The sequence below is a fragment of the Macaca nemestrina genome, chromosome 14, assembly GCF_043159975.1.
Source record: "Macaca nemestrina isolate mMacNem1 chromosome 14, mMacNem.hap1, whole genome shotgun sequence".
Classification (NCBI taxonomy): domain Eukaryota; kingdom Metazoa; phylum Chordata; class Mammalia; order Primates; family Cercopithecidae; genus Macaca; species Macaca nemestrina.
The window spans coordinates 67,155,211-67,177,380 of NC_092138.1; the positions used below are offsets into that span (position 1 = coordinate 67,155,211).

The following is a 22,170-nucleotide window of genomic DNA, read 5'->3' on the forward strand; positions in this document are numbered from 1 at the left end:
CTCCCAGCTCTGTAATAAGCTTTGCAGGATCCAGCCTGTTCTGACCTATCCCTACTGAGTCCCCATAGCATTTTGTTCCCTCCTATGGCTCTTACCCTGTGGAGTATGCACATGGAGGACTTCTCTTCCTAATGGCAGGATCCTAACAGGACAGATCTGTGTACCTATCTTTCTATCCTCTCTGAGCCCGGTACCAACTAGATTCTTCATATGTATTTGTAACAGATTAAATTGTAAAGCAAACACAGTATTGATAAAAGTCTGTCTTGAAAACGGCTAGAAAGTGTTACATTTTGACACATGAGCATGTTAGATAACCTGCTTATTACACAAATCTCATGTTCCTTATGTCCCAGTTGGACATATTTGCTTCAGTTACTCTGACAGTTTGGGTTAGTTAACTTGCTAGTTAAGCAGCTAGCAAATTCAGGAAATGTATTCAACAACTCAAAAGAACCAAAAGATTACTTCTCTGCTCTGTCCCCTCCCCTTCACAATTTAATTCCTAAGGAACTGTGATCACCTAATAAATTACACCAGTATCTTTCTATTATTTAAAAACCGGCCAGATAGTTCATCATAAAAGATACGCGACCAACCTAAGTACCCATCAGCCAATGAATGGATAAAATGTGGTGTATATATATATCCTATGGAATATTACTCAGCTATAAAAAAGAACCAAGTGTCTTTTGCAGCAACTTGGATAGTATTAGAAGCTATTCTTAGTGAAGTAACTCAAGAATGGAAAACCAAATACCAAATGTTCTCACTTGTAAGTGGGAGCTAAGCTACAGGTAAGCACACAGAGTGGTATAAGACACTGGAGACCCAGAAGGGGGAAGGGGAAGGATAAAAAAACGACATATTGGGTACAATATATAGTACTCAGGTGACTGGTACACCTCAGACTTCACCACTATACAATTCATCCACGTAACCCAAAACCACTTGTAGCCCTAAAATCTATTGAAGTAAAAAAACCGCCCAGTCCTCAGAAAACATCATTAGGAACACATAAAGCTCCTTGGTCTTTATCAACATATAAACAATGAGTTCTATAATCTCTTTCATCCAAAAAGGACTTTCTATGGATAGGCTTCAGCGGATCTATATCTCACATATTCTCAAAGAGGTCTAGAAACCAAGAATCACTGATGTGGATCGCCTGGCAGTCTTTTTACCTTTAAAGGTTTTGGTTAATATACTAAATAGCATAGAAGAGTTTTCTGTGCTGAGCTCCTAGGAAATGATTTTAGCAAAATAAGACTTGGCCAGATTTGGATTCAGAAATCCTCATTATTTACATAATAATAAACTATATCAAAATATATCAAATATACTACATCAAAAATATCCTATAACATGAAATATGTGACTGAATTTTTAATGGAAGTTGTGAAATGTATCATGCTATTTGAAGTAGACAAAAGTATATTACAAAGTAGCATATAAGCTATAATATAATTTCAATTTGATGAACATACAGAGAATGTAGGCCAAGTTAAATTCTGTACCTCCGTTTCAATTATGAGGATAAGTGTCTTCTGCAGTTAGTAAGAATAAAGGAGTTAATCCATGCAAAACACAATACTTGGTAAATGGAAAACACACAGTATTTCATTGTTATATACTCACCCCCTGAATAATGGGACTACAGGTGACGTTTTGCTGCTTTATACTTTTCATGTAGTCTGCACTTCCTCTGGTGAACCTGGCTTACTATTATAATCAGAAAATTATTTTACTGTTGACTTCCAGTTAATTATGGAAGCTGTAGCAATACTAAGGGAGTTAACTCCAAATATACCATAATACTGTTTTTTAGTAAACTTTATTGTACAGAAACAGAAAATATGATTTTGCAATGATTTTCTCTCTAAAGCGTGGGTGAAAACCAGTAACTTACTTATAAAAATATTTTAGGACTCTGATAATATACATTCACACCTTATCTTCTGAGTATTTAAATGGGGAGAGGTTCACGTGAAGAAAGTATTCCCCAGGAAACCCATAGTTTTTTGCATCAACTGACCTGTAAAAAAGTCCACCTATATCAACTTTCTGCCAATCTGGAGAAGATCTGTTTTCTTTGATCTGACGTCATGTGTTCACAAGCTTCTAAAATGTTTGCCAAAATTAAAGTCTGCTGGATGGTTTTTGCCTTAACCCATATTCTTCCATTCATTCCAAATACTATCTCCAGTGGATAGAGTTTTCCCACTTCCTGTATGATTTCACAGTCTGGAGCTAATAGCCTGGTGGGAAGAGAAAAGGAAATGAAATTTAATAAAGCGGCGAAGGTGTCCAGAGTCTCCTTTAGAATGTGATTCCTTTTCTGAGTTCTCCGTAGTTGTTCAACAAGAACAAGGCACATGATGACATTTGCTGCCTCCTTCCAAGAAACTTTATAATGTTCAAAGGTATATTAGAGATCACAGAGGTGAGCTATCCCTTACGAAGAAGTCAAACTCCCTAGGTTACCAACTTTGCAAAAAATGTAAAAGTCATTCCACTAGATTGTTAGAGCACTTTAATTCTAGACTGAGAATCATAACTTTTTTTGTTACCTACAGTGCTAAAAGACACTTTAAACTTACTTTCCTGACCATATTATTCTCTTGCATTAAATACAGTACTTGGAGAGGAACATTGGCTCTTTCAAACCATAAGGGTGGTGCTTGGTTAATAACATGTTTCTTGGTTAATAACATGCTTCTCTGATGTCCAAACTTAATTCTCCAGATCTTTAGGATACGGAGCAAGGAGAGGCATACAAGATAGCTCTGAACTTCACGGGCTCTAGGAGTAAAGCCCCTGAATATGGCACAGCTTTGGGTGGGTAAATTTGTAAACACCAAAAAAAGAATCTGCCTCAGTGGGAACTGTTAAACTTACCAGGACCAAGTGTCAGAAGCCTTCTGTGAATGGCTACATAACCTTGAACATCACGATCTAAGCTGCGTGTGACCCCCATAATTAGAAAAATTTGATAATTCTGTACAACTGCAGACTGCATCTGTATTCAAGTGACTCAGAACAGGGGAAAGGCCAGTTTTCACATTTGGGCTGAGTCAACTAAGGAACAGGCCTGGGAGGGAAGACATGAATACAGAGTAAGAGCTTAAAGCATGAAGTATTAGCCCACCAGAAACTACACAGCCAAACACATCTGAATTTGATACGTTTCCAAGAAGATAGGATTAAATTCATGAGTTTCCAAATGTGTTAAAATGGATATTGATTTTTAACTTTGAGGAGAAATTTAAATGTTACAAATAATCTGAATCCTGAAGATTAACCAACTTTCCAAGAATGTGTAATTATAAAAGAAGGCAGGCAAGGCAGCAGACATCAGGACTTACTTTCTAATTAAGCCCAGAGTCACTTTAAAAAGCAGACCATCCTGTCCAATGACACCCATTCCATTGGCTCGTCCACAGCTGTCAATACAGACCATCTCTGGTTCCATGTCTTTATTAGCAACCACAAATTGGCCATAGATGAGATCTCCAACCTACAATGATATTAAAAACCAGTTCATTTCCTCTCAGCAAACTACTCTACAGGTGCTGCTATTGGTTCTTTCTCACAGGCATCAATGCCAGCCACCTACAGTTCTGTGGCTAAGGGACTGACTGTACTACAGGATTCCCACAGTCACTTTGAAGTTGAGTCTTGGGGAAAAAAAGGAACACATGTATCATTCCCTTTCACAAACCAGGAAATCACAGACAAGGAGCCCATCTCAAGGCCAGAGAACACCTCTAGGATTGCACTATCCAATATGGTAGGTAGCCAATTGTTTAAACTTATATTTAAATTAATTAAAATTAGATATTTAAAATCAATTTCCTGAGTTGCATTAGCCACATTTCAAGTGCTCAACAGCTAGTGGCTACCATACTAATCAGTGCAGATACAAAACAGCATCACTGTAGAAAGTTATGTTAGGTGGCACTACCCTAGAGAATTACAATTTACAGAGAGGAACTCCGGCATGCAAATTATTCAAAGCAAAACAAAACAATAATTCACTGACACTTCTCCCTGCAAGATTTACTTAAAAACCTCATAGAGCTAAACTTTAAAGGGATGAAACTGAGGAAATGGAGAGTGAACTCAATTCTGTTCACTCAAAACATATTAAGTACCCACTGTTTGTTGGTGACTATGTAAACTAGAGAGGAACAAAACATTCTCTGCTTTTCAGAAGCATTTGGTCTTGGAGGGCAGTGGGGAGGTACATATAAACAAACCTCAGTCGAGGCTAAATCCAGTAAGTGCTAGAGCAAAAATATGAGAAAAGTCACAACTGGGGATGGCTTTACAAAGGCGGTCGTGTTTAGCCTAGGTCTCAAAGGATGAGAATGTGTTCCACAGGCTGCGAAGGGATAGTGCAATCAAGACAGAGGGAACAGCATGTGTAAAGGAATAAGGGCAGGAAATTGAGTCTAATGGCGTTTGGTGTGATTAGAGTATGGCTGTATGAAGGATATAATTAGGGATGAGGAAAGACACCTGGAGTGTAATGCCAAGGAATTCTGTGGATTTTGGAGAATCTTGTTTTTCCTTTTCGAGAAAGTAACTGTGTTAGGATGTCAGCTCTCAAAACCCTGGATGGTGAGGTAAAAGCGTGGAGGCAAGGATTAATGAAGAAGTGACTGAGACCAGTCAAGAGGGAGCTAAAGCCTGAACTTGCAAAGTGGAGATAAAGGGATAGACATGCCAAAAATCAGAGACAGAATCAAATAAGATTAAGCAAATAAATTTGCATGAGAAGTAAATGTGAAGAGGCAAAGACATCACTAGATTTCGGGCTGGATAGACAAGAAGCGTGTGGCTATGCTACCTGAAAAGCCCAACCTGAAAACCCAAGGTAACAGTATTACTCCTCTATCAGCTTCTAGGACCTACAGCCAGGATGGATGGATAGCTGATAATGTCAATTTGCACCACCTGTCACTCCTCTAAGCCTACAGCAGACATCCTTGTCCCGAGGATATGGACATAACAAATAATGGTGATGACAGATACAACCTTTCAACTCAGTAGAAATGAAACATCCCAAGAACAAATGTAGCCAATGTAAAATAAATTGTAAATGTTAAAAAAAAAAAAAATTATGTGGCTCTGATCCTGCAGCATCTGAAGAAACTCTTGGAGCCTGGGGCAATTATATACATGCTCAAAGATCTAGGTCATACTTCGGAGACAATTCAGGTAGCCTTCTGGATATCTGAGTGTTCTAGGGAAGGGATGTTTCTTACTTTGAAGCCAAAGGCTCCCATAATTACCTGCACATTTGGTCTGTTTCTTTTAGTTGCACCTTCAAATGACAAGTAAGACAAAGAAGCTGGCTCACTCCCTCCAACATCAACTTTGAATATATCTCCAGATTTAGCTGTCACTATGCCAATCACATGGTCTCCTTTCACTGGAACATACTACAAAAGGAAATAGAATGAGAAAACAGCCATAAATGAGAAGATACCATTGGAAGATACCTTCAGCACGTCCTTCGTGGTTACTTTATTGTCATTAAAGAGAAAGAAATCTGATCATATGCCACTTTCGGTAAAAGAAAATCACATCATAAAGTGTCAGGTGTGCAGCTTCTGGTAGTCTGTTAATTGAGTCCAAACCCCATTATCTCTTCAGCACCCCAACCAGTAAGTTCCTAGCTTTGTGGCATAAGTTCAGTGGCAAAGGAATCCTTACAACCAAGGAAGCCCATTCCATAGTTAGACAATTTTTTTCTGTATGAAAGTTCTTACCTGTTCTAGGAGAAATTAACTCCCTATGACATCCACTCATTGAGCCTGGTCTTGCCCTCTGAGACTTGAATGGGCAAGCCTGCTGCTCCCTGACGTTTGGAGTTTTGAAGACTTTATAATCATGACTCACGGTCTCCAAACGTTTTTCTCTCCTGGTCGCCCTTCTCAGGCTATGTTCCTATTGTTCACGGTCCCTCTAAAGGACATGCAGAAGTGGGCACAAGACTACGGTGGCTCTAGGTTTGCCTGAACAAGAGGGCCTCAGGATCTCATCCCTTCTTCTTTTGGGAGGTCTTCTCAAACCAGGGCTATCACTCTCACGGCCGCACCACCCCTCCGCAGTCCCAGCTCACCCGCTTCTGCTGAGAGTCCACCCAGTAAACACCGCCGCCGCTGCCACTGCCGGGCTCCTTGTGACGGAGGCGGCCGCACTTGGTGACCAGCAGGCGGTCCCCACAGCGCCGCAAGCCCGGGCCGCATACAACGCGCACCCGCGAGCGCGCTCCAGCATTCAGGCTCAACGGTCGCTCCCCAGCACCGCCAGGGCCTTCCGCGTCCTCCTGTTCCGGCAGGAGCAGCTCCTCACCCGGCAGCACCACCTGACCTAGTACTGTGCGTGCAGCGCGCGCCCTGCTGCCCGCGAGATATTCAGCCGCAACAGACACAGGTTCGGCCATCGCGTGCGCCACCAAACACCGTTTCCGGTACTCTCCTTCCGCTTCCGCTCTGCTTCCAACACCCGCCCTTGAGGACTTTCCGTTTCCGGCAGTAGCGGTCCGTTAAGATTTGGACAAGTTTATGAAGCTTAATGGCTGTCAGCTCACGGGTTCTTGTCCAAGGTGGCTGTGATTGTGTCTGTAGCCGACCACCTGTCTTACAGCCTGGCCGCGGGTCGGTATGAGAACTGCGCAGCTTGATCCATCAAGAAGCCTCCACTTTCAGTGTCTCGGGTCCCGTGTTTTGTGACCGGTCGCATCGTGGGGATACGAGATGCTCCCACTTAGAGTTTCCTGGGATCTCTGGAAGCTGAGCAGAGGGGCTTTGAAAACTGGACGCTGGGGCCGGGTGCAGTGGCTCACGCCTGTAATCCCAGCAGTTTGGGAGGCCAAGGCGGGTGGATCATTTGAGGTCAGGAGTTCAAGACCAGCCTGGCCACCATGGTGAAACCCTGTCTCTACTAAAAATACAAAAATTAGTCGGGCGTGATGGCATGCACCTGTAATCCCAGCTACTCGGGAGGCTGAGGCAGGAGATCACTTGAACCTAGGAGGCGGAGGTTGCAGTGAGCCGAGATGGCGCCACTGCACTCCAGTATGGACGACAGAGCGAGACTCTGTTAAACAAACAAACAAACAAACAAACAAACAAAAAAAAAGGAAATTGGACGCTAGGTGGGCTTCTGGACCCTTCTTTCCGACTCTGCCCTCAGAAGAGTGGCTCACCTTTTAACAGGGAAAGTATATTTTTTCAAAATAAATAAAACCTTCTTGGTTGTTAGAGATCTAGTCACATTTAGAAAACACAGACAAAAATAAAATAAGGAAATAAATGATGTTTTATTCTTACCCGTTTTTCTCCCTTGCTACGTGGTAGTTCTGATTCTTTAGAGCCCAAGGTGTGGCATGAAATAGGTAATGCCTGATGAATGAACGAATGTATTCCTTTGGTGTGTATTTCTCCCTAGACTTTTTCCTCCTGCAAATATACATATTTCACATGCTTGCGATAGTCCTGCATGGCCTGGAATATAAGTAACTCAAATTTCCCTGGAGCACACTTAGTTGCCCAGGTGAGAAGCAGTTGAATTCCAAATCCACAGAGCTTCCAATCATCTGACTTTTGAGGTTCTTATTTGAAATCACCGTTTTCTCTGTCAACTGGAACCTTCAATTAGTGCTTGATCAGATTCTCCAGCAGTGGTAGAGTTCCCAGGGTCTGGGAGGCCATGACTGACTGATGGCCTTTAACTGTCCTCCCTTTCTGCTGCTCACCTCTTTGAGGCACTTGCTTCCAATGTTATATATATAAAAAATATATGAAATATATAACATATAAATATATATAATATATAAATATATTTCTTTAGACAGAGTCTTGCTCTGTCACCCAGGCTGGACTGCAGTGGCACCATCTCAGCTGACTGCAACCTCTGCCTCCCAGGTTCAAGCGATTCTCCTACCTCAGGCTCCCGAGTAGCTAGGATTACAGGAGTGCACCACCACACCTGGCTAATTTTTGTATTTTTAGTAGAGACAGCGCTTCACCATGCTGGCCAGGCTGGTCTTGAACGCCTGACCTCAAGTGATCGGCCCACTTTGGCCTCCCAAAGTACTGGGATTACAGGCATGAGCAACCATGCCCAGCCAAATTTTTAGATTTTTCAGGATGATTAAGACAGATCATTTTTAACACACCCTCCAAATTTGGCAAACTATTTTCCCCTGGGTATAATAAAAGGCGAACAATATATATAAACAATATAAGCTATTTTATATAGCTATATAATAGCTATATAAATATTTTTATAGCTATATAATATTTTATATATAATGTAAAATATTATATAAAATATATATTATATAAAATATAATATTTTATATTTATAAATATAAACTATTTTCCCCTGGGTATAATAAAAGGCCAACAATATAATAAAAGGTGGAGCTCCCACCTCCAGGTTAGTTTCCCTGGCAAAAGTGGAAGCTCCTGTGGCAGGGACAGTGTAAATTGTGCCCGCTTCCCCACTCCAGAAGTATTCGGTGACCACGCCTGCCTCAATCTTGGCAGGCCCAAGGCCACGGCTCAAGGGCGCTCAAGGACCTCACATTCAGGTCAGGCAAACAGGCAGGTCGGGAAATGTTCTCTGGACCGTCCTTCATACACCCCATGTCGGTAGTGAAGTCTCTGGAAGAAACTTGGCCCAGATCTGGCGGCGGAGCCCTATGAGGCCCACTACCCTGAGGGGACCGCACGTGGCGAGCGGTGTAGCTCTCTCGCAGGTCAACACCTGAAACAGGGAGGCCGGGAGGAGAGTCTTCTCAGGACCCGAAGGCGGTGGCTGGGCGGGGCTCTACTCCTGAACACCGCCTACCCTGACACGCCCAGAGCGGGTGGGGCCGCCTGCAGCATCCCCGCCACGTTACGCGCAGCCAAGTAGGTGCTTCGCCACCTCGCGGTCTTGCGCCCTGGAGAGAGTGAGCACCCGGACCTGGGCGACGGGAGCCCTAGGGCGCGAACGAGTGTCTGGAACCCGGTTTCAAGCCGTCGAGGGCGCGCGAGTCGGTCCTAGGGTCCCATGCGCGTTTCGCGTTTTCGAGCAGCGCGTACTTCCTCTCTCGGTTATAAAAGTGGGAAAAGTGCAACAACTGTGGAATGCGGAGGAGGCCGGAGCCCGGTGCAGGCGGCGTGCGCGATTTGCCCTCTGCCGGCCCGTGTGTTTCCTTGCAGATCGCGAGGTAGATTATGCCAGTTCTCTGTCAGGCTGACGGGTTTCCAGCCAAAGCACTGCTCACCTTTCCAGTGCCTCTGGCCTACGTCTCCCCATTCAGAGTGTAACCAGGCTCCTTGAGATTTAAGTACTCTGGCATTTTTCTCTGGCATTTTTAGTAACTGAGGTATTGAAAATTCCGTTTGGTGTTTTTTTGTTGTTGTTGTTTGTTTTTGTTTTTTTTTTCTGTTTTGCTTTGTTTTTTGAGGCCAAGTCTCGCTCTGCCGCCCAGAATGGAGTGCAGTGGTATGATCTCGGCTTACTGCAATCTCCACCTTCCAAGTTCAAGTGATTCTCTTGGCTCAACCTCCCAAGTAGCTAGGATTACAGGCATGCACCACCACGACTGGCTAATTTTTGTATTTTTAGTAGAGTCGGGGTTTCACCATGTTGGCCAGACTGGTCTCCAACTCCTGACCTCAAAATGATCTGCGGGCCTCGGCCTCCCAAAGTGCTGGAAATCCAGACGTGAGCCACCGCACCCGGCCATAGTGAAAATTCTGATCAGGCCCTTGCTTGCATGCACATAGTAAGTGCTCGCGTTTTGCCCAATATCTCTTGTTCCCACGATATAATTATAAACTGCTGATGTCCTGTTTCTTTGTCTAGCAGGAGAGATAACTTTCAGGATCATGAAAATATTTTGCAGAAGGAATGAATGCCATTAAGGACTTTTCGACCAGCTGCTGGCACCTATAAGTCTGGTTGCTCAAAGTTTTATCTGAGACTGTAGAGGCACAGACTTTTCCCCTATCTTCCTGGCAACTCTCCCTCCTTTACACCCTACCCCATAAAAACGCCTGCTGTCATCTCTTTGTTAAGCTACAGTTGAGAGATCTTTCTCTTCTGCCTTCTTGCTTTGGCCCAATTGAACAATCCTTTCTCTATCTCCAAGCACCTGTGTCTTAGTGTTTGGCTTCAGCTTTGCATCAGGTACATGAGCCTGAATTTGGGGTTACATAACATTAGTATGACACTTGGGGAAATTGCCAAATTGACCTTTGGAAAGGTTGGACCAGAATGTAGCTTTCTGGACCCCTCCCAGAACTTCCTCTTTATAACTAATCTTTGTTAGTTTAGAAGTTGGAAAGGTGGCATCTCATGGTTGCTTTTCTTTACAGACTAGTGAGGTTGGGCATGTGTTCCTTTTAACCAACAACACTAGTTGAGCATTTGCTTTCAGCCAGGAATTGAGCTGGGGAGGCGGCTGAGTCCTGGTCCCTGCCCTTGGGGGAGTTCACTGTCTCCACATGAAGATAGCAAGTGTTAAGGTGGATGCAACAACCTGAATAGAGTGTCAGCCCTGAGGGTACAGAGGATGAAATAGTTATCTCTACAAGGAAGGAAGGCAGGGGTCAGGATAGGTGTTACAAAGGAAGTGATAATTTGAGTGAAATTTTTTTTTAGTTTACTAGTTTCTAAAATTATAAATGAACTACATGCTAATTTACATACTGAAATTAACCATAAAAGTCCATGAAAGTATTGTTAACATCTTTACTCAAATACAGGATTTAATCTAAAAACATAAATGCCCACAGTTATCACTGCACAAATGAGAGACTACTTGCTACAGATGTTTTTACACAAGGATCATAACTTCTCAAACAGGATTTATTGTAAAAAGTAAAAGAACACTTTTGTTTTTTTTTGAGATGGAGTCTTGGTCTGTTGCTCAGGCTGGAGTGCAGTGATGCGATCTTGGCTCACAGAAAACCTCCACCTCCCGGGTTCAAGCAATTCTCCTGCCTCAGCCTCCCAAGTAGTTGGGACTACAGGCATGCACCACCACACCTGGCTAAATTTTTGTATTTTTAGTAGAGATGGGGTTTTGCCGCATTGGTCAGCATGGTCTTGAACTCCTGACCTCAGGTGATCTGCCCACCTCGGCCTCCGAAAGTGCTGGGATTACAGGCGTGAGCTGCCACTCCCAGCCCAGAACACACTTTTTCTTACCAACTACAGTTTTAAATGTGTTAGCAATTCCATAAAATATAGTTTCCTCACCATCATTCCCCAAATCTGAACTACATTCTGTTGGTTAGATTCCTATGTGGAATAACATTCAAGTTTGGTCTTGGTGTATCACAATACAGGACTGATTTTAAATACTCAAAATTACTTGGTTTTCTGGTTTCCAATAGCTTTGACATTTATCTGCATTTCTCAAGTAAGGAAACATCTTTCTAGTTCATGTTTATTTTCATTTTGTAGTGTGTGTGTGCCTGTGTCATGGCACCCTTTGTTAGAGAAGAGCCCCAACCTCCTAGAGAATAGCAAGAAATAGCAAGACTCCAAAGGAGATGACTAAGCAAGAAAGCAGGTTCACCTGCCACAACTCCATTGGTAACAATGTAGATGAAATTTGGTGGATCAGATGAAGAAATTTATTATTCAATACAGCATACAGTGGAAGTATCAGCATGGTATAGCACTGGTTGGCCTGTCCTCAAGTCCTATGGAGTAAATGCAATGGGCCCAGACAGTGGTTGCACATGTAGCAATTTGCACCACAACTGAGGGATCCAGGGCCAAGGGCCTAGCATCTTTTGTAGCAAGTGGCAAACAAACCAGCCTCCTTCCCTGAGGGAGTGAGCTGTTGCATGGTAGTTATGCTGTGGTCATCTTAACCTACTTAAATGCCAATGTGACTAGCTAGAAATGGTTCAGTATTAGAGGAAAGTTAGGCCTTGTGTTTGGTATACTTAGCAAGCACATGCAGAGATGCTCAAGGCCACAGCAGACTGCCTTTCCCAATAGAAGTCAAGGCCTGTCATCATCTGATTCTAGCTTATCTCTGCAGTGTCATCTCATGCAATTTTTTTTAATGCTCTAAGTTTTTTTTTTTTTTTTTTTTTTTTTTTATCATTTTGGACTATTCACCAAGGCCACTTTAGCTGTTGTATTCTTCTAGCTACTGATTCTCTCCTCTTATCTCCTGCCACACAGTAAAATTCCTGAGCACAGACAGTAACTCCTCAATAAATATAAGGCTGAAAGGGCCTGAAATTGTGACAACTACATAAGAAAACTGTGTGTCATGATGTTATTAAGGGACTATATTCATTGAATGCCTTCTATATACAAGGACCAGGCATAGATGGATCCATGGAAAAGCTTGATATATCTTTATCAGTCAAAGTCTCATCAGGAGACAAACCATGCTCATTTGAATAGAGACAGTTTAATATATGAGGAATTATTAGCTATAACAGGGTATTGGAATAAAGAAGCACTGGCTAATAAGAACTAGAGAGCTTTAAAGAGTATGGCAATAGCAGATATAAGGAACAGCTGCTACTCTAATGCTGTGATAGAGTTCCCAAGGAGGAGCCTCTCGCCTCCAGCCAGGGCTGATTGAGACCCTTTTGAAGAGAGTACGGCTATGGCTCATTAAATGGCAAGAAGTCATTGGGAATCTGCCAGTGGAACTTCCCATAAATCCACCCTCTAGAATTTTCTGGCACTTTTAGGTTGCTGAGGAAACGTATTCATGGGGAGGAGTCTCCTGGAAGCCTCTGCTATAAAACTGCCCAATAGGGTGCTAAGGAATATTGCTGGCTGGCAAGTGTTTGTGGCCACCAATCAAAGCAGGAACAGATGCTGGAGAAGGTGCTGTGCTGCAGAAGTGTGCCAGTGAGCACAATGAGACCAGGAAGCAAAACCCATTCCTCCTGAAATGGCTCTTCAGGGCCTTCTACCTATAAAGCATATCATCACAAAAGAGAATAAAGGAAAAAAAAATGTAAGGCTCAGATCCATTTTCTCAGAGCAGGCAGTGAAGGATGAATTTGGACCTGAGAGACAATACATGGATAACTGGCACAAGATCTCATGAGGTTGTGTATTAGTCCATTTTCATGCTGTTGATAAAGACATATCCAAGACTGGGAAGAAAAAGAGGTTTAATGGGCTTACAGTTCCACATGGCAGGGGAGGCCTCACAATCATGGTGGAAGGCAAGGAAGAGCAAGTCACATCTTATGGTGGCAGGCAAAGAGAGCTTGTGCAGGGAGACTCCTGTTTTTAAAACCATCCGATCTTGTGAGACTTATTCAGCGTTCTGAGAACAGCACAGGAAAGATCTACCCCATAATTCAATCACCTCCTACCAGGTTCCTCCCATGACAGACGGGAATTGTGGGAGTTAAAATTCAAGATGAGATTTATGTGGGGTCACAACCAAACCAGATCAGGTGGTAATATCAAACTCATCAGTAATAGCAATAAGGTAGAGTCTGCCCATTCCCAGATGGCTTCGCTGGTGAATTATACCGAACATTTAAATAAGAATCAATACCAGTTATCACAAACTCTTACAAAAAACAGAAGAGGGGGGAACATATCCCAATTCACTTGATGAGGCCAGTATTACCCTGATATCAAAACTAAAGACATCATAGGAAAAGGAAACTACAGATCAATATCCTTTATGAATACAGACACAGAAATCTTCAATAAAACACTAGCAAACTGAATCCAGCAACATATAGAAAGGACTGTATACTGTGACCAAGTAGAATTAATCCCAAGTATGCAAGGTCTTTTAACATCTGAAATCAATTAATGTATTATGGCATCTCAAAGGATGCAGAAAAAGCATTTGAGAAAGTCTAACACCCTGTCATGATTTAAAAACAAAAACAAAACCAAACCTCAATAACTAGGATTAGAAAGGAACCTCCTCCATTCGATAAAAGACGTCTATGAAAAACCCACAGATGACACTTAATAGTGAAAGACTGAAAGCTTTGCACTTAAGATCGGGAATAAGACAAGGAAGTCTGCTCTTGCCATTTCCATTCAACATTATACTGGGGGTTCTGTCCAGGGTAATTTGGTAAGTAAAAGCAATAAAGATATCTAGATAGGAAAAGAAAAATTAAAACCATCTATATTTGCACGTGATGTGATCTGGTATATAGAAAATCCTAAGACACCCACCCCTCCAACCCCCCCCACACGCAAACATTGGAACTAACACTAACAAGTTCAGCAAGCTTGCAGGATATACAAAAATTAATTATATTTCTGTACCCTTGAAATGAACAACCCCAAAATAAAACTTTAAAAATAATTCCACTATATAGCATCAAAGAAAAGAAAATATTTGGGAATTAATTCAACAAAAGAAATGTCAAACTTTTTTTTTTTTTTTTTTAGTTTTGTAGAGATGGAGGTCTCACTATGTTGCTCAGCCTGATTTTGAACTTTTGGGCTCAAGCAATCCTCACATTCAGCCTCCCAAAGTGTTGGGATTACAGGCGTGAGCCATTGTGCCTGGTCAGAAACTTAAACTCTGAAAACTACAAAGTATTGTTAAAAGAAATTAACAAAGATCTAAATAATTGAAAAGGCACCCCACCCCATTTTCATGGTTCAGATGATTTCATATTATTAATGGGAGGTCATGGCAGGATGACTGTTTGAGCCCAGGAGTTCCTGACCACCCTAGGCAACAAAGTGAGACTACATCTCCACAAAAAATAATAATTTTAAAAAATATTGCTAAGATAGCACTATTCCCAAAATTGAAATACAGATTCAATCCAATTTTTCTCAGAATTCCAACTGCCTTCCTTGCAAAAAATGACAAATTGCTCCTAAAGTTTGTATGGAAATTCAAGAGACTCAGAATAGCCAAAACAATCTTGAAGAAGAACAAAGTTCTTCTTTTGTCAGAACAAAAGAACTTACATTTCTGATTGCAAAACTTGCTACAAGGCTACAGTAATCAAGACAATGTTGTATAGGTGTAAGGATAGACACAGATTAATGAAATGGAATTGAGATACAGAAATAACCCATCATCTTCAGCTAAAAGTTGAGAGATGGGAAAAAATATTTTTAAAAAACCCTTCATGCTTATGATTAGCTGATTTTTGAGAGAGGTGCCAAGACAATTCAATGGGGAAAGAACAATGTTTTCAATAAATGGTGTAGGCACAACTGGATATACACATGCAAAAGAATGAAGTTGGACCCCTATCTTAAACTATATACAAACATTAAATGATTGAAAGGCCTAAATCTCAGAACTAAAATTATAAAACTCTTAGAAGAAAATACAGAGGCAAATCTTTGTGACCTTGGATTTGACAGTGGCTTCTTAGATGTTATACCACCAAAATCACATTCAGGAAAAAATAGAAAAATCTGACTTTATCAAAATTAGAACAGATAACTCACTATTCAGGAGAAAAGATTTTAAAATTATATGTCTGATAAGGGACATGTATCTAGAATATATAAAGAACTTTACAACTCAATAATAAAAAGATAGATGACCCAATTTAAAGGTGGGCCAAGGATCCAAATAGACATTTATTCAAAGAAGATATATGAACAACCAATAAGCATATGCAAAGATACTCAGTCTCATTAGTCATCTGGGAAATTCAAATTAAATTACAATGAGATATCACTTCACCTCCACTAGGATGGCTACAATAAAAAAGACAGATTATAACCAGTATTGTTGTGGATATAGAAATTTCAGAACACTCATCTTGCTGGTAGAATTGTAAAATGGTACAGCCACTTTGAAAACTGAAAAACAGTTTTGCAGCTTCTTAAACATAAAGTTTGCATTATTTATACTTCTGGCTATTAATCATTATGCTATGAACATTCATGTCTAAATTTTTGTGTAAACATAAGCTTTCAGTTTTCTTGGGTATATCCTAGAAGTGGAATTGTCTGCCTACCTTTCTTTCTTTTTCCCTTCCCTTCCCTTCCCATAGCTCACTTCCTAATAGCCAAAAGTATAAATAATGCAAACATAAAGTTACCATATAACATGGCAATTCCAGCCAGGGGCCTGGTGGCTCATGCCTGTAATCCCAGCACTGTAGAAGGCTGGGCAGGATGATCACTTGAGCCCAGGAGTTTGAGACCAACCTGAGTAACAGAGACCCCATCTCTGAAAAGAGAAGGGAAGAGAGGGGAAGGGAGGGGAAGGGAGGGGAAGAGAGGGGAGGGGAGGGCAGAAGGGAGGTGGGAGGGGAGGGGAGCGGAGGGGAGGGGGGCGGAGGGGAGGGAGAAAGAAAGAAAGGCAGGCAGACAATTCCACTTCTAGGATATACCCAAGAAAACTGAAAGCTTATGTTTCCACAAAACCTTAGACATGAATGTTCATAGCATAATGATTAATAGCCAAAAGTATAAATAATGCAAATGTCCAGCAACTGATAAGTGAATAAACAAAGCATGGTATATCATACAACAGAATATTATTTAAACCTAAAAGGAACTAAATGCTAATATGTACTACAATGTAAAATTGATCTAAAAATATGCTAAGTAAAAGGCCACATATTGTATTATTCCATTTATATGAAATGCCTTCAAACCATAGAGACACAAAGTTGCTATTTAGTTGCCAGAGGCTGGAGAGACGGGGCAATGGGAGTTATTGTTTCATGGGTACAGAGTTTCAGTTTGGGAAGACGAAACGTTCTGGATATGGATGGTGGTGATGGATGCACAACAATGTGAATGTACCTAATATCACTGAACTGTATACCTTAAAATGATTAAAATGGTAAATTTTATGTTTATATATATTTTACCATAATAAAGAATTATTTTCACAGAAAAAGGGGAGAGAGAGAGAAAGAGATGAATTGAATGTGGCAAAATCCTAATAATGGAATCTGGATGATGGGCATATAGTTACGTTTTTAATACTCTTCTCTCTAATTTTGTTTGAAAATTTTTCATAACTAAAAACATAATATGGAGACAGTTAAAATAGATACCTTCTTGATGACAATTCAGCCTGATGGGGCAAATGTATGGAAAAACTTGTTGCAAAGTAAACAACAAACACAGCTTCGACCATGCCTTTCTCCTGCCTGAACGCCCTCCAAGAGCATCATATCACCTACAGGGAAAAAACTAAGACTCTGTGACCCTCTCCTCTGCTCACCTTGCACCTCATTCTGTTTCTCCCTGACTTCCATTTCTTGAGCAACACCAAATCCCTTGTAAATTTACCAAACATGCCCTGATCTGTGCCATTCTTCATGCCTTGTATGCACCCTGCTTAACAATCCAGTCTCCCTCCCTCTGCTTAACCTCTCCTTAAAAACTGGCTTGATCACCAGCTCCTCCAAGGAGTATCTTCTGACCCTCTGTTGAACTGTCCCTCATCTGTGTTTCCATAGCTCACTGTCCATAATTTATCATAGCATCAAACACACCAGATTGAAACAACCAAATTTGTGCAAATGCACATACACACTCAGATCCCGAGAACCTAGAAACCAGTATATCAAAGGCATTCTGTGAACTCTGTGAAGGAGTTTCTGTACCAGGAAAAGCTCCACTAACTTAAACTTGCTAGGTGTTTCTCCAGCTTTATGAACATTTAATGTCACATATCCCTGCAGAGACCACTTAAAAGTTTACTTTTGCTCTAGGCTGAAAACAGTATACTTGAGGAAAAACAGTAACATGACTTACACCTTTGAAAATATCCACTTTTAGTTTTCACCTAAATAGTGCAGGTAATTTTGAGTCTACAAGGCTTCTGAAAAACAGCAGTGGATGCCAGGTGCTTGGGGGTGGGGAATGGGGGTGGAAACGGGACTTCATGCCTAAGGATACGAAGTTTCAGTCTGAGAAGACGAGAAAATTCCTACCCATTGCCACCCTCCAGTTCCCATCCGAAAAGACAACTACCTTCATCTACAGCAATTTTATCCGATTTTTTTTTTTTTTTTTTTGAGACGGAGTCTCGCTGTGTCGCCCAGGCTGGAGTGCAGTGGCCGGATCTGAGCTCACTGCAAGCTCCGCCTCCCGGGTTCACGCCATTCTCCTGCCTTAGCCTCCGGAGTAGCTGGGACTACAGGCGCCGCCACCTCGCCCGGCTAGTTTTTTTTTGTATTTTTTTAGTAGAGACGAGGTTTCATCGGGTTAGCCAGGATGGTCTCCATCTCCTGACCTCGTGATCCGCCCGTCTTGGCCTCCCAAAGTGCTGGGATTACAGGCTTGAGCCACCGCGCCCAGCCTTATCTGATATTTTACCTCAGTGTTTAAATATAATACACTGATACTGCTTGATTTCTTAATTTTAAGAGAATGTGTTGACTTCCTGACAAGGTAGATGTGGTTTTGGCTCTTCCTATTTCCACACTCTTCATCCTTCCCTTTCTACGCTTTGCTAACACATGGCATAGTTACAGCATAATTTCTGGTTAAATCAGAAGCCATTTTTTACAATATTACCAGTGCAAATATTGTTATCTGCCTTGACAGATTGTACATTTTACACAATCCTTTATTGTTCATGGAGTTGGTGATTGCCTTATTTCAGTTCGTTGCTTGTTATTCTATATACTTTGTTAATTTTTTCTACTACTCTGGCATCGGAGTCTTTTGCCTCACCTTAATAGATTCCAAACTTCCATTTCCATTTTTCCTCTGGAGACTTCCCACTCTGTGCTCCTCCCACTTTGGGGGCGCTGCTCTTCAGGCCTGCTGCACAGCTGTCTTTTTGTTAATTGTGGTAAAATATGCCTAACAACATTTATCTTAACCATTTTTACTTGTACATTCAGTACATACATAGTGTTAAGTACATTCATACTGTTGTGCAACCATCACCACCATCCATCTCCAGAACTCTTCTCATCTTGCAAAACTGAAATTCTGTACCCATGAAACAATAATTCCCCATCCCCACCTCACCCTAGTTCCCGGCATCCACCATTCTTCTTTCTGTCTCTGTGAATTTGACAACTCTAGGTACTGCATAGAAGTGGAACCATGCAGTATATATGTCCTTTTGTGACTGACTGATTTCACGTGGCATAATGTTCTCAAGGTTCATACATGTTGCAGCATGTGTCATATTTCCCTCCCTTTTTGTACACCTGTCTTTTGTACCTTCCTGCACTGCTCTCCTTCTTAGATCCACTTAGATCACTTTTATTCCACTTTCTTGCTTTGCCTGTCCATTTTGGTAGAGGTCCATAACCTCAAGTATCTTCTTAAATAAAGAGAATATGAGGCCAGGCACAGTGGCTCACGCCTGTAAAACAGAGTGACTCTGTCTTTTCTCAAAGATCTACTCATGGCCACACAAGGCATCTCCTTGCTGTGTTAGGTATATCATCCTATGTCCTATTTCTTGTGGCATCATTGAGCCTACAGCAGGCCTCATTTTGAACTTCCACATGTGGCATTTTTTGAAAAATCTGTAGCTGTGGCAATACTGAGCTTGCATTTCCTCATAGTAGCCAAGTTATGGCTGCCCCCAGTAAAGGGAGATTTAGAGACAATGCTTGCAAAGTTCCTACCAATAAGCCTGGTGAAGCACTTACTCAACAAATAGAAGTTGTTCTTTTTTATGGGATTACAGTTATTCAAAGGTTCAGAATTTAAAAGTGTTCAGAAGAAAAGGGGAGCTAGAGCTGATATTTGTAGATTGGCTTGAATTTTTTTTTTTTTAATACTATTGAGTTGCCATCCTTGGCAAGGAGCTTGTATGTACAGTGATCGCTGTAGATCCAAGCCAGTCTACAAATATGTGTATAGCACCTGGTTATGAGCATGGAACCTGGACCTAGGTTGCCTGGATTTGACTACTGGCTTTATCACTCTCAGGCTGACTTTTTTGTGTCTGTGTTTTCTCATCTCTAAATGAGGATAATAATCGTACCAACATATCTTGAGTTTTGAGTTAATATATATGAACCAGCTTAGCATAGTATTAGGCACATACTAAACATTATATGAATGTTTGCTTATTATTTTTCAATAAGTTAATATGATAGGATCTCTTTACTCAGCATAATATTAGGCACATACTAAACATTATATGAATGTTTGCTTTTTATTTTTCAATAAGCTTATATGATAGGATCACTTACTCCTTGAGTACATTGTTTTCTTTGGGCTACAGAAGGCTCCCTGGTTGAAAGGACACATTTGTTTTCCTGGTTGTCATTCCGATTCTTTTTTTTTTTGAAATGGGGTCTCACTCTGTTGCTCAGGCTGAAGTGCAGTGGGGTGATCATAGCTCGTTTAACCTTGAACTCCTGGGCTCAAGGGATCCTCCTGGCTCAGCCTTACGAGCAACTAGGACTACAAGCATGCATCACCACAATGGAATGATTTTGTTATTTTTCATAGACAGACAGAGTTTCATGATGTTGCCCAGGCTGGTCTCAAACTCCTTGCCCTCAAAGGATCTTCCTGCCGCTTGAGCTTGGGAGGTTGAGGCTGCAGTGAGCCACGACTGTATTACTACACTCTACAATGGTCAACAGAGTGAGACCCTGGGAAAAAAAAAAAGATCCTCCTACCTTGGCCTCCCAAAGCACTGAGATTACAGGTGTGAGCTACTGTGCCTGGCCCTTGATTCTTCTTGTCAGTGCATGAGTCCTGGTTCAGGTATTGTGAAATCAAGTGATCATCCCACAGGAAACTGAAACTGAAACTGAGCCATCATTCTGGTACCTCAAGGACTCTGCAGGAAGACCCTAGGGGACTCTGCCAAGAACAAGTCTAGCCTGTTCTGAGTCTGTCTCTTTTTATGTATCTGTATCTCCTCCTGCCATCAACTTTCTTCCTCACCCTCTACCCCGAGTCTGTTCTCTCTCATGGCTGCTGCTTTCTCATGATTTCTCTTATTCCTTTGGTTTGCTCAGGACTCCAGTGGCCTCACTCTGCCTTATGACTTTTCAGTCCCAACCATCATGGCCAACTGCCTCACTTCTGATTTCCCAATTCAAATTCCCAAAAGCATGAGTCTGTATCGGCAAAGACTTTTGGTCTGGCAGCCTCCTGGACCAGTGGCTAATCTATAGACTGGTTACTCAAATAGTTGTCCTACTCTGGCTAGTAGGCAAGGAAAGCTAGGTAACAGCTACAAAATTCGACAGCCTAGGCCTTCTAGGATGGGTTCAGTAGGACACACGTGCTGGCATACATATGAAGAGAGTGAACGCCAGGCAAGTAGGCTGCTACAGTAGATAGGACCCATCCAGGGGTTTTCCAGAGAAGTGGAAGCAATAGGAGATATACATACAAGAGAACATTTAGTATGGGAATTGGTTCATATCGTTGTAGCAGAGTCCCATGACCTTCGGTCTGCAAGCTGGAGAACCAGGAAATCTGGTGGTGTAATTCAGTCCGAGTCTGAAGGTGTGAGAATCAGAGGAGCTAATGGTATAAAACTCCCAGTCCAAGACTGAAGGCCCGAAAACTGACGATGAGTCCCCAAGTCCAAAGCCAGGAGCACCAAGAGTTCTGATGTCTAAGGGCAGAAGATGGATATGTCCCAACTTAAGAAGAGAAAGTAAAATCACCCTTCTTCTGCCTTTTTGTTCCTTTTCAGTCTCTAATGAATAGGATGGTGCCTGTCCACATCGGTGAGGGCAGATCTTCTATTGATTCAAATGCTAATCTGTCCTGGAAATGCCCTCACAGGCACACACAGAAATAATGTTTTTCCAAGCTATCTGGGCATCACTTAGCCCAGTAAAGTTGATCCATAAAAGTAACCATCACCTATTTGCCATCTTTCATTTAAGCCCAGATACACAGACTGGCTATCTCAGCCATTCCTTGGGTAGCACATCCAAACCTGTTTCCTCTGAGTCTCTCTGTCTTGTGACAAATAGGTTTTGGAAGAAGTTGCCTGTGGTCACCCTGAACTTGTGCCTTTAAGAGTTGGGCACACTGGCCAGGTGCAGTGGCTCATGCCTGTAATCCTAGCACTTGGGGAGGCTGAGGCGGGTGGATCACGAGGTCAGGAGTTCAAGACCAGCCAGGCCAAGATGGTGAAACCTCGTCTCTACTAAAAGTACAAAAAAAAAAAAAAAAAAATTAGCTGGGTGTGGTGGCCGGCGCCTGTAATCCCAGCTACTCGGGAGGCTGAGGCAGAGAACTGCCTGA

The 22,170-nt window shown here is 41.9% G+C and overlaps 1 protein-coding gene across 8 annotated transcripts in view; it reads right to left on the reverse strand.

The window, feature by feature from the left end:
- LOC105477170 (exosome component 3) overlaps positions 1 to 22,170 on the reverse strand; it is a 36,728-nt gene that overhangs the window by 13,979 nt on the left and 579 nt on the right. Inside the window, exons 1-5 of one of the 8 annotated variants that reach the window (XR_011612709.1) lie at positions 6,131 to 7,297; positions 5,298 to 5,447; positions 3,366 to 3,517; positions 2,036 to 2,258; positions 1,639 to 1,722 (exon numbers count right to left, since the gene is read on the reverse strand). Coding sequence is in view for 5 of the 8 variants with exons in the window: in XM_011733548.3 (XP_011731850.1) it covers positions 2,057 to 2,258; positions 3,366 to 3,517; positions 5,298 to 5,447; positions 6,131 to 6,454 (828 nt within the window). In the remaining 3 variants the exon portion in view is untranslated. Of the gene's footprint in view, positions 1 to 129; positions 2,259 to 2,898; positions 3,092 to 3,365; positions 3,518 to 5,297; positions 5,448 to 6,130; positions 7,750 to 22,170 lie in introns of those variants that run through there. The other 7 variants (XM_011733549.3, XR_011612710.1, XR_011612708.1 and 4 more) reach the window with 7 other exon arrangements.